Consider the following 15,777-nt stretch of genomic DNA (forward strand, 5'->3'; position numbering starts at 1 on the left):
CAAAACTCCACACCACACCCCCTCCCTCTTCATCAAAATACTTAACACCATGCCACACATTTCACACACAAGCTCCGCTCCTTGGTCGGAAATAAGAATTGTAATTTTGGAAATGCAAGAACCTCTTCATTACAGGACAGAACACAGTGTAGTATTTCTGCCAAAATGAGACGATAAATAACTATTTCTAGCTCTACTTCTAACCGGATGATCCCTTGCTCATAAATTACTTTGTTTATGGTCACGTGCATCACACTGACCCCCAGGGCTTTCTCTATAAAGAAACGAAACCAGAAAATGCACTGCAGTGCGTACTGAATGCACTGCTGTGTGTACTGTATCATCGCAGCACGTGAACTGGTGAACAGAAGAACACCGGGTTCTGGTCGCAGGTCTTACTCCTGTCTAAAATGGGCCCACTTTGCCCTGAAATGCTCCATAAAGCGCAGGCCTGTCTTCCCCTGACAGGAAATATCGACCATGCTACGACAGAGCCGCTGTCTTTCAGGGCCATTATCGTAAAAAGCTTCTAAACTCGATTGTGAAGCTTCCTCCCCGAAGGCCCTGTTTACTGTTCAGTCGCTCCTGTCTAACAAGATAAAAGTGGTGGCAAACAGCATTTCACGTTTCAAGGGCAGACATTACTTGTTGCTCTGAACAATGATGTAAAGAACAAATGGCAAACAAGAGCCAGAGCTATGCCCTGAACTCTCAAAGCAGGCCAAGAGAAGATTCGGCACATTCTATAGCCTTTCCATTAATCAAAAAACCTCTGCTAATAAGAGAAAATAAATACTTGGGGAGTAGAAAGAGACATAATTCCATGGAGTGCCCATGTTACTTGGGAGAAATAATACTCCCAAAACCTGACCTGTACTACTGCCTTGGCCTCAGAGCTTGCCAGCTCTCAAATTATACCATGCAAAGAAGCAGAGTGTTCCTGGAGCGGCCTGTAGCGTAGTAGTTAAGGTAAATGACCGGGACCCACAAGGTCAGCGGTTCGATTCCCGGTGTAGCCACAATAAGATCCGCACAGCCGTTGGGCCCTTGAGCAAGGCCCTTAACCCTGCATTTGCTCCAGGGGAGGATTGTCTCCTGCTTAGTCTAATAAACTGTACATCGCTCTGGATAAGAGTGTCTGCCAAATGCCAATAATGTAATGTAATGTACATGTCTCAGAAAAGGTGTACATAAGTCTCTTCCTATCTGCGGTGGTTGAGCTGAAATTACCTTCCATATGCCCCAGAAAACAGAACTGTAAAAAAATGCACTGCAGAAGAAACAAACAGCCCATGTACAGAACACGAGGCTGACTGTGCTGCACGTGGTGGAGGCGTACAGGAAGTGAACGACACACGCAGATCTGAATTCTGATAAACTTAACCAGACGAATCAACATGTTTTAGAGGGAGACGTGGACCCACCAAGCTGTAAGACATTGTCCTTATTGCCACTTCAGGAACATGGACGTAACGGATAAGCAGCACATTCACACACAACCTTTGTATCAACTGGTGAAAGAACTCCAGAAACAAGTACAGAAAGCCTCCACATCATCCCACAGACCAGGCATTTGGTAAAATTTAATAAATAAACTTCAACAAATCACCTCATTAGGGAAAATGTGCATATATGTATGTATGTGCATGCTACATACAGTAAAACCTTGAATTTTCAGCATGTGCATCAAACAATTTTCACAGAAATGCACTAAAACTCAAAAAAGGAGAAAAAACTGTGGAAGACCAGCAGGGAACACTAGGGAGACACTTGATTATATAAAAGTCTTCACAGTTCGGCAAAAAAAAAATGAAACAAGCACAAAACTAAAGGCAAAAGGACCCATTTCCCTTTTAAACCACATGAAACGCACATGAACTGCAGTGGGCGGGGTCAGTGCAGGTCCTGAATCCGTGGATATCCCAGAATGCATCACCGCTGCCGATCCATCCTCAGGAAGCATCGTGAATCAAAATCACATTCAAGCCAAAGTTACAGAAGAAAGAAGTCACAGAAGAAAAAAAGAACAATTAAAACTACCAAAAAAAAACAAAAAAAAAACAATAAACCGTATTCAAATGGAAAAAAAGGTAATCGAAACTGGTCCTATGGGTGCGTTAATCTAAATGGGAACTATTAAGGAAAGCCACAGAAGCAGGAGTTTGGCAGAGCCTGCTCCGTGCAAAATGCAGAGTCACTCTCCATCAGTGTATCAAGCAGCTTTCACTCCGCGCTGCCAGCCAGTGCCCCCAGGAGGCACTCAAAAACATCGCCCAAACCAAACTCGCAAACAAAATACATTCTGTTTTTTAAACTTCCATCACAAAGTATTAACAGTAAATGTTTTTTTTTTCTTTTTTTTTTTTTTTTTTTTTTTTTTAAGTCTGCAGGTTCAAAACAAAAGGGACAGTAAAAACAGCACTGTTTCTCCCCTGCGCTGTGGAAAATCAGCTCAAATTTTCTTCACTGCCGTCGCGCAGGTAGGAGGCAGGGTTTGAGAGACAGGATTTCACTTCTTCCAGATCGTGTAGAAAACCCATCTGAGGGTAAGTTAAGGGGGGAAAAAAAAAAGAGATGAACACAACACTATCGAATTACAGAGCCGCACGGAATGCACTTTTTGTTCTCACTCAGTAAAGCAATTGATCAAATAAAAGCGAATTGATCACACGGTTAAATCCCCTCCAGGGCCTGAATTAGCAGCCGATTCGAATGCGAAACGGCACACGGTTTGGTATGATAACGAGCAAACCCATTTCTGAGAAAGACACATTATCTTTCCCCCCCACTCTGACACACTGCAAATGCAAAGGCAGGTGGAATGCGGTTACCAGGAGGAAAAAAGAAAAGAAAAAAAAGAAAGAAAAAAGAGGGACATTTTTACAACTGCCACACAGGCAATCATGTCATCAGCTCTGACCTGTCAGGTATGCTTTGAATGTCGAAAGTCCATCCCCAGCCAAACTGAGCACCTGGCCACGCTCCTGGAGCGCTCACAGGTCAGCCATGCGTTCATACAGCACCCCGAGGGCAGGCCACCTTATCAAAAAGGGTCATCTTGCATTGTGAATCGTGCCGCTGCATGTTTGCTGGTTAGAGCAACCGTCTCTTATGCAGGAGACCAGGGTTCAAGGCTCACTCGTTCCTTTTCCCCCCCTCTTTGTTTCACTTAAATATATATATATATATATGTATTTTTTTTTTTTTTTACAAAAACAAATTACATTTTTCAACTCAGTCCAGGGGGGGGGGGTTTGGGGAAAGGCAATCTTTACTGAAATAGGCCCATTGGAGCAACTCTCAGTTTAGAGGGTATAAGTTCACGTCAAAGGTAACCTCGAACAAAACACGGGCGTCTGCCCTCAGGGTGCTGTTGAGGGCAAAAAAAACACACATCGGAGGCGTTCACACAAATATGTGGACCGGGCAGCACGTCGAGAAGGATACAACTCCAGGTACGATGGAACACACACAACCTCCTTTGAGAAATCTACAGGGGAGCTGAGCTTCTCCAGGAGGTCCTCATACTGACTCAACGCCTCAGTCAGGTTTGCACAGTTTCCCTGGAGATGACAAGAGCACACGGCAATTGACAAATGACAAACACTACCATACATACATAAGTGCCTTTAAAAAAAATAAATTAAAAAAAATGATAGTCATTGTCAAACATTAGGGGGGTCAATAAAAAAAAAACACACCTGTAAGAAAAAATACACCATGGAAGTGAATTTGAGCATACTTAAAAAAAACACAATTTATTAATTAAAGTTTTAATTTTAAACGAATGCATCGTTTACAATAAATCAATTAACGCATACATTCCAATGAACTTCCTAACTTTTGTATCGTCTCCTAAACTGTATGGTATTATTAGAGTAGATATCACATCAAGTAAATACATTTTTTAAATGTATTTATTTTATTCTCTTTTGTTTATTTCCCCCCCCCATACCAACTGACCCTTTGAGGGGTACTGTAAAATGGTTTCAGATTTTGTTAAATGCACATCACACACACACACGTGTGCACATCACACGCGTGTAGAGCCCCGCAGGTCACACGCGATCCGCCCGGTTCATCAGACTCACCTGCGTGAAGTACTTCCCAGACGGTCGCAGAACTTTGATTGACAGGTCCAGAATCAGACGCAGGAATTCCCACGTGGAGTCTGACAGGAGAAGGGATGAGCCTCACATGAGTTAACAAGCACGCCTTCCATTATTCCAGGTAGTCTGTCTTGTCTACAGTGTTATAAGACAGACACCACTGCTGTATAAAGCATATTTTGTTTTAAGTGAACAGATACAGGAAGAATAACTAATTGGAGGCCAGTGAGTTATATTAAAACATACTACAATACACCGTTATATTATAGTTTTCAATTTTTTTAATTTAAGTATTTGTTTATTTAGTTATGTATTTAACTTACAGCAATATTATGAATAAGTTGCAAATTTTCATACAGAATACTCCCCCTGTAAATCTCGACCCGACAACCCTCCGACTGCCAGACGAAGACCGCTCTTACTGCCTGAGCCAACGTCACCATGATTCATAAGTGCTTTGCAGTCTTTAAATAAAATCACACTTAATTTGGCCTTATGTGTGCAGGAGGAGAGAACCACAGGAGGAGAGAACCACAGGCTACCTTCCTCTGGTGCGGTGGAGATGGGGACAGCAGTGAGGTCGTTGATGACGTAATCAAACGTCTTCCCCTCTTCGGCGAACTTCTTCAACACGGGAACGCAGTCCTCTACCAACACCTGGGAGCCGGAGAGGGGTCAAAAAGATAAAAGACAGAGGTGGGGAGAACACGGAAAGGGACACGGTGAGAGTGAACGGGGAGGACCAGCGGTGGTCACAAGAGCAGGTCAAATCCATCGTTCTCCTCCTCCCAGTCCTCCCAAAGAGCCGCACCTCGTAGCAGTCTCCCTTCAGATTGTCCAGGACATTTCCGCAAGTCTTCCTCATGTGCTTCCGACACCCGTCAATCACCAGCTGGTCAATGTGGAGGCTCAGTCAAGGATCAGCATACCACAGGGGACAGGCCAGAAAGTCCTGTGCTACATACAGTGAGCGCCACTAGACGTTTGCGTTGGTTGGCTCTTCCATTGAAAATGCCTAAGTTATATTTAATTGGGCATCTACAGGTTTGCTCCAAACGACGTTTCGTTGCACTTGTACAGTGACAATAAAGTAAAGTAAGTAACACTTTTTTTTTTTGCGCAAATAACTCAATTTAAATCCAACACAAGACCAATCATAAATTCAAAGGTATTGGTCAATTACTTTTGGACAATTATCAATAATTATGTGTAGACCCCTATACGTACATACTGTAGGCTATGTATCTACGTCTACACTTTTATCCAGAAAGACATACCATACGCCTATATGAATGAGATCATAGCAATATACACTCTATTCCCAATATACTTTAATCACACTAATCATACACTTTAATCACACACTTAAAAATTGTAGGCTACCTACCCACATAGTTTGTGGACAAGCTATGTTGAAAGAGTAATACAGGAAATGTGGTCCCAAATAGAACACAAGGGCATGCTGGAAATAAAGCATGCTTCAGAAAACTACAGAATAAGTATATTGCCTCGAACCTTAATATGCCAAATTGGCAATACACTTTCCAGTGCACTACTCTAAGATAATTAATTCTCTGAGTGGATTGAATCTTAAACAATCTGCCCAGTGGTGAGTACGTGTTGTTTGACGTATGGTAGATATACACTCACTGAGCACTTTATTAGGAAAACTTGTACACCGACTTATTCATGCGATTATCTAATCAGCCAAATGTGTGGCAGCAGGGCAATGCATACAGTCATGCAGATGTGGGTCAGGAGCTTCAGTTAATGTTCACATCAACCATCAGAATGGGGGAAAGAAATTTGATCTAAGTGACTTTGACCGTGAAATGATTGTTGGTGCCAGACAGGGTGGTATCAGCTAAACAGGTAAACAGCTGATCACCTGGGATTCTCATGCACAACACAAATAACCACACATTACAACAGTGGTATGCAGAAGAGCATCTCAGAACACACAATGCATTAAACCCCTAAGTGGATAGGCTACAGCAGCAGAACCTAATAAAGTGCTCACTGAGTTCACATGGCTGTAACCGTTGTCAGATCTGTGCTGATACCTTGATGGAGAGCAGGTTGATGTAAGCATTTGGGCTGATCAATTTCATTTTCTGTCTTTAGGGGCTTTCGAGCAAATGCACATTTCACTTAAAACATTTTTTGTGATTAATAGTTCATAATACTGGCTCGCTGTCACAGTGGGGGTGCCAGGGATCACTGAAAGGATATTTCCACCATGGTGATCATCTTTGGTTTAAACTTGACGGCCTCACAGAGGATGCCCCCATCACCTCCCCCGAGGATTAGCACCTCCTTCCCAGCATACTGTTCTTTCCCGCCCCCCATGATAGCCTGCGTGTAGGCCAGGTCGCTCTCCGCTAGGTCTGTGGAGAGAAGACACCAGGCACATGTCCAAACAGCTCAAAACTCTGCGTTCATGTTTGAGGATTCCACACATTCCTCACGTGCATCTTAAGGTCAATACCATGAACACACATACATACATACATACATACATGCATACATGCATACATGCATACATGCATACATAAGCTTACACGTGTGTGTGCGTGCGTGCGTGCGTGCGTGCGTGCGTGCGTATAGTGTTGGCTATTCTGCCTACTAATAACATCGGATAATATATGTAGTCTATTAGCTGCTACGTTTTTGCAAACCTCGCCGTAGTATTGTTATTGATCATCTTTTCCGGCACTTAAGTCTTAAGGCTTAGGCTTAGTCTAATCGACTGTACGTCGCTCTGGATCAAGAGCGTCTGCCAAAATGACACGTACTGTACTGTACCGTGCTGTGCTGTGCTTTTGTGAAAGAGGCGGGAGAGGGCACTCACTGACGTCACCATTGAGGATCAGGATGTTCCCGAACTGAGCGGAGTGCAGGATCTTGATGTTCTGGTAGACGGAGTCCTCCTCGTAAACCACCTCGTCGATGTCGTACTCCACCAGCCTGCCGTCGGCGGTGGGCCAGTACCGGTCCACCTTGGCCCCCCGCTGCAGAGCCGGCAGCCTGTGGAACGAGGGGCACACCGAATCAGACGCGAAAGCAAGCGGAACCTGAAGAGTGTCTTGAAAATTAGGGCACAAGTTGTTGTTTTTTTTTTTCTGACCCCTGGACTTTTCCACATCTGCAAGCATCCACAGAAATATGCACTCTGTAGAGACCGCTGAAGCAGGCACCCCTTGCAACCAGGCCTGAGCATTAGATTAATCTCAGTGGGGCTGGGTAGCAAAAGCAACTTCAGTCGTGGAAGTCCGGTTCTGACCTTTTAATCTTCCTGATATTCCTGTGCAGAAGAGTTTTCAACTTCTTTTCCAGTGCATTCATCAGCTGAAAGAAAGAGGAAAAAGAGCATGGTTGCACAAGATTGGTGGGTGTACGTTGCCCTGCAGGGTCTGTATTCACAGTCATCCGGTGATGTCACCTACCCCCAAACCCCACACCCCACACCCCACAGCTGCACTGACCCCCCCTTCACAACGCTGGAACCCACAGCATCGTGGCTTTACCAGTGACCTGCTAGGACCACATTCTGACTCAAGTTCTGACTCTGGCCTACGCCGCAGCCAACAAGACGGCCCCTCCATACCTACAGGACCACATTCAGCCCTACACACCGGCTCCACCACTCCGCCCTGCTGCCACAGGGCGACTTGCTCATCCTGCCCGCCGTGTGAACGGCTCTCGCTTGTCACGACTGCAGAGCTTCTGCACCTCGGCTCCCCAGAGGTGGACTCGCCCCCCCCATCCCCATAACAACTGCTCACTCGCTGCCAATTTTCCATCGCTGTGTGAAGACTCATCCCTTCAAGCTTAACTCCTCTGTGGGAGTCCCCTAATCTATTGTCACTTGTTTTTCACCGGACTATCTTTAGCCTCTTGTATTTTTATACAATAGGACTTTTGAATTGTTGTCTTGGTATGGTAGTTACAGACTTGGCCTATCTACCTTGTGTACTGGACATATGTTCATGGCCTGACAACCAATCATATATGAATTGTACCCTATCTGACATATTTGGTTGCTTGTTGCATGACCTTCATACGCTTGTTTTGTACGTCGCTTTGGATAAAATCGTCTGTAATGGTATGGGCGCCCACAAACACCTACATGATCTACTTGCATGAGGTTGTCCGCTTCATAGCACTGCAGGTCAAGTGTCACCAGGCCATGCTTGTGGATCCGTAGAACAACAAACCTAAACACAAACAGAGGACTGGTTAGGTAGGGGGTGGACAAATGCACGAGACCTATGCCAAACACGGTCAAAGATGATGTTATGTCATCCATTATGAATTATAATGCAGTAATAAAATTATGTATCATATTTACAGGGTTTCCCCACGAGGGCTTATTTTATGACATAATTTGTGATGAGACTCAGCGTACATGGGTCTGAAAAATGCAAACTATTCCTTTAACATTAGCTAAAGACTGACTAAAAGTATCTGGATGAGCCATGAAAAGAAACGGTTGATGTTGCCTTTTTTGTAATGGATCCCAGTAGTCACCAAGCAAAACTATCCAAATGCAGATGACTTGCAGAGATGGAAAGCAATAAGGCTGTCCAGATTGTCATTATTTATACATAATGCCAATGGAGTAGGCTAGTTGATTTTAGATGATTTTAAAAGGCGGTCCAGCACAATGTAGCCCAGGACATGATACAGAGTTTCCGCTTCGAGGACAGGTGCGTGTCTGGTACCCTGTTCAAAGCCATCTACCACCGAGGAGGCTGGGGATCGACAGACTGTCAGACACAGTCTGAAAAATGGCAAACCCTGTATTTACATAGATCAGTATGCCAAGTAAAACATTCCAGGTCACTGAGCCACTTAAATAAATTATTGAGTTGCGGACTATCTGACTATCTGACATTAGCAACCAAATAAATATCCACAAAGTGAAAAACAATCAATTTAAATGACACTGGCTTAGATAAAGCCATGAGGTCCAGCTGCAAGGTGTGTTAAGTTTGCTTGGAGGTATTTTCACCTCATATTTTGTTTCAGTAAGATATGTGGCGTTTAGATTATGGCCTTAGAGAGGGGTCCGGGGTAATTAGATGGGGCAGGATTTACAGCAATGTTCTCTGACATTAAAACCACACTGATACCCTAATCTAGGCCTGCAATCTATAGGCCTGAACCTCCTGCATAGCGTGTCACTGAAGTTTGAATGCAATCTGTTATATTCAATTGAAATCATTCATTGAATGCCTAGGCTATATAGATAATGAATTTTGAAACTGGACAGTTGAAATCTACACTACTGTTAAAAGCAGTTCCAGATTCAAGCAGAGACCAATGCGATTGTGTGATTTGATTTTGTAATATGGAATATATAGATGGAGATTGTGACTAGCCAGCTTTAACAATTATTTGTCGACAAATATGACCTCTGTTGTTGGAAGCAGAAGTAAAAAAAAAAAAAAAAAAAGAAATAAAAAAATAAGGTATTCAATAAACTAAGCAGAATTACCTTCATGTCTAGCATCATTAAAAAGAGACTAAATCCATGAATCTTTTCATAATAATATAATGGTGCTTAGCCCTGCTTTCAACAATATAAGGTCAAATGAACTAATAAGCACATTGTCCTCTTAGGGGGGCTAGTTCTGGCCTGGTTTAAGATGGCCGTAGGAACAGGCTTGTGTGTTAGAATTTGGGTCCTTGGAGGAGAAGGATTCTCTCCTGAAGCCCATGCAGCCAGACTCATTCGCGCGTCTGTCTGTCTGTCTGTCTGTCTGTCTGTCTGTCTGTCTGTCTGTCTGTCTGTCTGTCTGTCTGTCTGTCTGTCTGTCTGTCTGTCTGTCTGTCTGTCTGTCTGTCTGTCTGTCTGTCTGTCTGTCTGTCTGTCTGTCTGTCTGTCTGTCTGTCTGTCTGTCTGTCTGTCTGTCTGTCTGTCTGTCTCTCTCTCTCTCTCTCTCTCTCTCTCTCTCTCTCTCTCTCTCTCTCTCTCTCTCTCTCTCTCTCTCTCTCTCTCTCTCTCTCTCTCTCTCTCTCTCTCTCTCTCTCAAAAAAGGTACTACATGGGGTCATTCCAGATGTGCTTGTGTCTTGGGAGGTCTCAATATCTAAAATTAACCTGAGGAGGTATGAAAGCAGTCTCCTTCCGCCAAACACATCGGACTGTCCGGGGGCAGGTGGATCGACACCCATCGGGCTCGGGCGCAAAACCGTATCGACTGCAGGCCACGTTCAAAGCAAGGTGTTTACTCTGTAAAAGGGCCAGTGGTGTGCGGCAGTGATTCATCCCGGCTTAGACGCGGACAAAGGCCTGCACAGCTGCATGTGCTGAAAACAGGAAGTAAACCCTAAATCCCTTAAATCAGATCGGACAAAGTCCGGTACAATGGCGGGCCACCAAGCGGGCCCAGTGGCTCAGCCGGTGCCATTGTTGGGTCGAGGAAACACTTAACCGGGCAATCCAGCGCCGTACTGCCGGACATGTGACACCAGGAGAGTGCCAGGAGAAAAGCACCACTTTTGCTTCACGCTTAAATTCTCTAAGACAGAGGTTTTAATAGGGGCTCAAAACAATGGTATAGCAGTCATTCTTATTGGTTGAAAGAGTAAAAGATTGAGAATGCCAATTACCACTCTTGGAACTCTATGGTAGTTATGCTTGGGACTGAAATGGTTACTATAAGATAACTAATGTCAATGTTATTGATTAATAAAAACACAACGTTAGCTAAACAGATAACGTTAGTCATCTTGACTAACTTCAACATTTTGTAACGTTATTACTGACATGACAAGGCAAAAAGTTATGCTACACTAGATTAAACACTGACGATGGCAATGACCAGGACGGAGCCGACATACCTGCCATTCTTGCCAATGAAGGTTGCCAAGTAGCCATGGCCTTCTGTGTTGTGAATGGCTTCTGTCATTTCTTGTTCCTGAAAAATTGACTGCAGTCCACGAACAGTCGTGGAACAGTCAGCTACAGAGGGAGTGAGAGAAGAGAAGGAGGGTAAGAGAGATAGGCGGGGGGGGAAAGAAAGAAAGAAGAATCCAGTGAACACATTAGTATGGAAACATTAATATATGGGACATGAAAAGCACAGCCCAGCGTCAAGCTTCCAATACAGCTCTGCCACTCTGGTAAGGTGACAATGTAGAACAGGGATGTCAAACTCAATTCCCCAGGGGGCCGCAGTGCCTGCGGGTTTTTGCGGTTTCCTTTCAATCAGCTGACAACTAAGTCAATTAGCCAATCAAAGACTTGAACGAACCATAGGTTCTGATAAGAACCCCAAATACCAGCAGACACTGAGGCCCAGGCTCCAGGACTGGAGTTTGACACCTGCGATGGAGAATGCGTTTATGCAATCGACGGTCCAAATGGCAGACTAAAAAAAGTGCATCAAATTTTATACAATATACGACTTAGGGATAGAGTCAATGTATCAAATCAAATGAAAGTTTCATGAATTTAGAAAATTATACAATTAACCAAATTGATACCAAGTTCAACTGTCATTCTTCATAACATCCTATAGGACTTGAGAACAATGTTCTTTCAATCAGTCAATGACACATTGACCTTACGGCTACCCAGAGCGAACTTGATGTGGGAGCAGGGAAAGTTACCAGCATAGTATACCAGAGCATAACTGTTCAAAGGCTCAGTGAACATTACTAGAGGTTACAATTACAGAACAAATACAGAAGTACAACGTGCAGGAGATTCTCAAAGTCATATTTGTTGAGCCATAAATTCATTATGGTATGACCGACTTCAAATTCCACCATTTGGCTTGATGAACTTCCATACAAGCACAAGCCACTTGGATTAAGGAATTATGGAATCAGCAGCATTAAGGGGCGCAGAAAGCGTACCCCTTTTCTGAATAAGTACCAAGTAGAGTTTTCTGTCATTATACCAACTCTTCAATGTGTAGTGTTCAAATGGAAGAGGTATGACTGGATAAAGCCTACAACTTCAGAATATTTTAAACAAGCAAATAGTAAAAATGTTGTCCCCCCCAACCTGATTTAATTGGGTGGGGGTGGGTGACCATTACTTGACACCTGATGTTGATAATAAGAACAGTTAAGCTAAGCTTTTAACGGATAAACAGTCAACCAAGTTGAAGTAGTGCACAACACTCCTGGGACAAAAAGTCAGCTAAAAAAGGAACGTCTACCTACCAAGTAATTTAAGTGTCATTAACCTTCATTTAGCATACGGTTCTAGCCATAGTAGCTTACAATGTATGCAAGTGGCACTGCCTTAAGCCAATTTACTCAGCGAATGCAGTGAACTATTTTTCCTGACACATCTAGACCTACATCCTGGAGTGTTCTTGACCTATTTAAAAGTTACAATGGGTTTTTTTCGGCACCGGACTTCTGTGGACTAGCAGGTTGCCCCAGCTCACCAGTGCATTTTTGCTTCTTAACAATGTGCCTGAGAGTTGATTTTGACCCATGTCTCAGATCAATTTATTCAGATTTTTCAGCCAAAGGATGGCCTGCTTTACTGGCATTGACTTTATTGATCACGTAGGGAGACAACAACAGACTCCAAATGCAGATGGGACTCCCAAGAATCAATCCTAGATGTTTTGCTCTTTATGCATGAACTAATGATGAAACTTAACACACCTGTCCAAGAAACATTTGAGCAGCCAATTGGTCCAATTACCTTTGGTCCCCTAAAACTGGTCAGACTATGTATAAAAATGGTATATAAATGATATAACTATGTTGGTAGTTATCTAATGAATACAAGTTGTAGCTCAGTTGTTAGCTAGTTAGCTTCATAAGCACTGACTTCAATATAAAGATAAAGCCAAACGCTGTAAGCAGTCTAGCTAGTTAGCCCATGTCTCCTCTCGACAAGCGCATAGCTCAGCCATTTCATGATGGCTAAACTAAATAAATTATATTTAAAAGGTACAACAGGTAAGATTTGTGTTTTGATATAACCAGTTGTAAGTACCTTCCTATTATTGAAAAAGGCTTACTGACATGTTGACTCTGCCTGTGTTTATAGTCCTTAAATTCGTGTTTCAAAATATGGAGTAGACGGGCTGGCACTCTGTACCGAAACATCTAACAGCTGCACAATAATTCAAGCTCATTGGTTGAAAATTGGTTCTAATTGCCACAGCCAATGCCGTTCCAACGTCAGCGCGTTTACAGAGAAGGGGGAGGGTTAAACAGTGTGGTGGTTTGAAGGCGTTTGTTGCTGTTACTCCTCTCTTGACCGTTAGAAGTCCGAAATTACCTATCGTACTTTTGAACATTAAGTAAATGACTTACCGGTAAGTAACACAGACTCAGTATTGAAAAGGAAAGGTGAGCTGTAGCCTGCAGGTAGCTTTGTTGCCCGCTTGGGGCATACACGTAATACTAGTCTGACGAACGAAGGAACAAACAAACTAACGGATCTGGATCCATAGGCCTCCCCGCCCAATTTCACTGGATGTGGGAGCACAAACAGGTGTGAGAAGATTACAAGAATGGGAGAGCAGTTTAGGAATTTTTGTTGTAGGTACCAGGGAACAGACCTGTATTTCTGGTCTATGGCATAACATCCTGAAGTGAGATGACGGTACCGCCCCTGGTCAATTAACTCAATTAAGCATAGTCCCCAGTCTCAGGGGATGACAGTCAACAAAAAAGGTGTTTTTTTTGGGGGTTTTTTTAAAGCATGAAGATTGGTCTACTGACTGGATTGGAATTCAAGAAGAACAGCCTAAATGCAACTGTGCTTCAGCAGTAGCGCCCGTTACTCCCATACTGACAATAATCACAGTAATGGAATATAACATTACAACATTTATTCCCACAGTGAGAATCCAAGTGATCCATATACATAGATATTGCAGCGTATCTATCCGCTTCTACACATACAGTAGACCTATATGAATGAGATCATAGCAAGGTACACTGTACAATATAAACTTTAATGCTGGATCTATCAATTGATCACACTGGTTTAAAAATTGTATGCTATGTACCAACACACGCGGACAGTCTATATTGAAAGAATGATATACAGTACAAATGGGTATTTTGGAAATGAAGCATGCTTTAAGTGCAAAATAAGTATTGCCTCCAACTCAACTATGCTAAATTGCCAATATGCTCTAAGACTATGAATTGTTTGAGGTTTGAATGGTAAACAATCTGCCCAGCGGTGAGCACGTTGTCTGGTGTACAGTAGACATTACACGTGGCTGTAGCAATGGTCAGAGATCTGTGTTGATACACCTTGATGGAGAGCAGGCTGATGTTAACGTGAAGGCAAATCAATTTCATTTGAGGTTTTCAACAAATGCATTTCACCAGAATACAAAAACGACATATTTACAATGCTCAACAGCACATTCACAATACTCTGCTTTATAACGTCTAAATATTAACTAAAACAATTATGCATTGATTGTGTTCACACAGCTTGCCGTCACGCACAAGAATGCGAATGGAGTGAAAAGTAGGAAACGGTTAGATTATGTTTGAGAAAGCATTATGTAAAATGTTGCCAAATATCGCTTCATACTAAACAATAGATTCACCAAAACGTGCAAGGCAAGCTGGCTAGCTAATCCCCAAAACAACAGTAACTGTTAGTGACATAATTTGCAAGCAAAATAGCTCCCTTCGCTATTGTAGTTATGAGTTACCAAACTAGCTAGTGCATTGCTAAAAATAACTATTGACTAGTAAGCAAGACAAGCGGTTATAAATCAGTTGACTTATGAGCCGATATGGCTAATCCATTAGCCAGGAACTAGGTAAATGTAAAACCCTAACCGGACAGTAACAGTCATGCAAAAACGATATTCATTAGCTTGCACTGGCTGCAATATTTAGGCAATTCAACAAGGCTACCGTACAATAATCATGAAGTTAGCTAGACCGATATAGCGGGTAGCTAGCTAGCCGGAAATCAGACGCATGCTGCAGCCAGCTATGACAAGGGGACAAGCCTCTTCGAGGTTAGCGAGTAATGGAAGGTCAAATTCTCGCCGATTACTGGACCACTTATGAAAGGTAATTACTGAGACAAAAGGAAGTACATGAATACTATCCTGCCTTCCTTGGAGCGACACATAGATGTTACTAGAAGCACACACTGGCTACAACACAAAATAGAGTTGGCTAAGTAGCATTAGCTTCATGCTAAAAAAAAAAAACCATGGTTGCATGCCCGCGCTTCCTCTTGCACGAGTACGAGTAAAACATCATACCTGGCGCAGAGAGGCTGAAGTCGAGAGTGTAGTGTCGTACGGCCATGATGAGGTGAAGCCGTCTGCCATGCCTGGTGCGCACTACCCGTGTGAAGCCGCTTCAGTTTGCGGAAAACCGGAAATACGACTCGTGCAGCAGCCGGAGTAGGTGGGAGGGGTTGGAGTTTGGGGGCACAGAAAGAGGGCGGTGGACCTGAAAGTGCTGCTGAAGGTGCTCTCACACCAAATCCGGCATGCAACGCATTGCATTCATTGTCTATGGAGAGCCTTGTAGGTGCGTGAAGTTCGATGGTTGTGTAATTACGTAAAATCACTGCCCCGAAGGCACCCAGAACCGGTGCAGATTCTGCCCGGACAAGTTGCATTGCTAATATACTCGGCATAGAAAAATTCAGCCTGATTAATATGAGAAGTAGTTCGAACAACATGCTCAGACC

At 43.3% G+C, this 15,777-nt stretch overlaps 1 protein-coding gene across 1 annotated transcript; it reads right to left on the bottom strand.

Moving 5' to 3' along the window:
* Nucleotides 1-1,563: 1,563 nt before the first annotated feature.
* On the bottom strand, nt 1,564-15,496 carry sms (spermine synthase). Its single transcript, XM_061247306.1, has 11 exons — nt 15,341-15,496; nt 10,959-11,079; nt 8,239-8,326; nt 7,393-7,457; nt 6,961-7,136; nt 6,340-6,496; nt 4,921-5,008; nt 4,652-4,766; nt 4,092-4,171; nt 3,448-3,563; nt 1,564-2,540 (listed from the first exon to the last, which is right to left on the bottom strand). Exons 1-11 carry the CDS (start codon nt 15,384-15,386, stop codon nt 2,510-2,512), a joined length of 1,083 nt encoding a protein of 360 aa, XP_061103290.1. The 5' UTR covers nt 15,387-15,496; the 3' UTR covers nt 1,564-2,509.
* Between the last annotated feature and the right edge of the window lie 281 nt (nt 15,497-15,777).

The sequence above is a fragment of the Conger conger genome, chromosome 7 (genome assembly GCF_963514075.1).
Source record: "Conger conger chromosome 7, fConCon1.1, whole genome shotgun sequence".
NCBI lineage: Eukaryota > Metazoa > Chordata > Actinopteri > Anguilliformes > Congridae > Conger > Conger conger.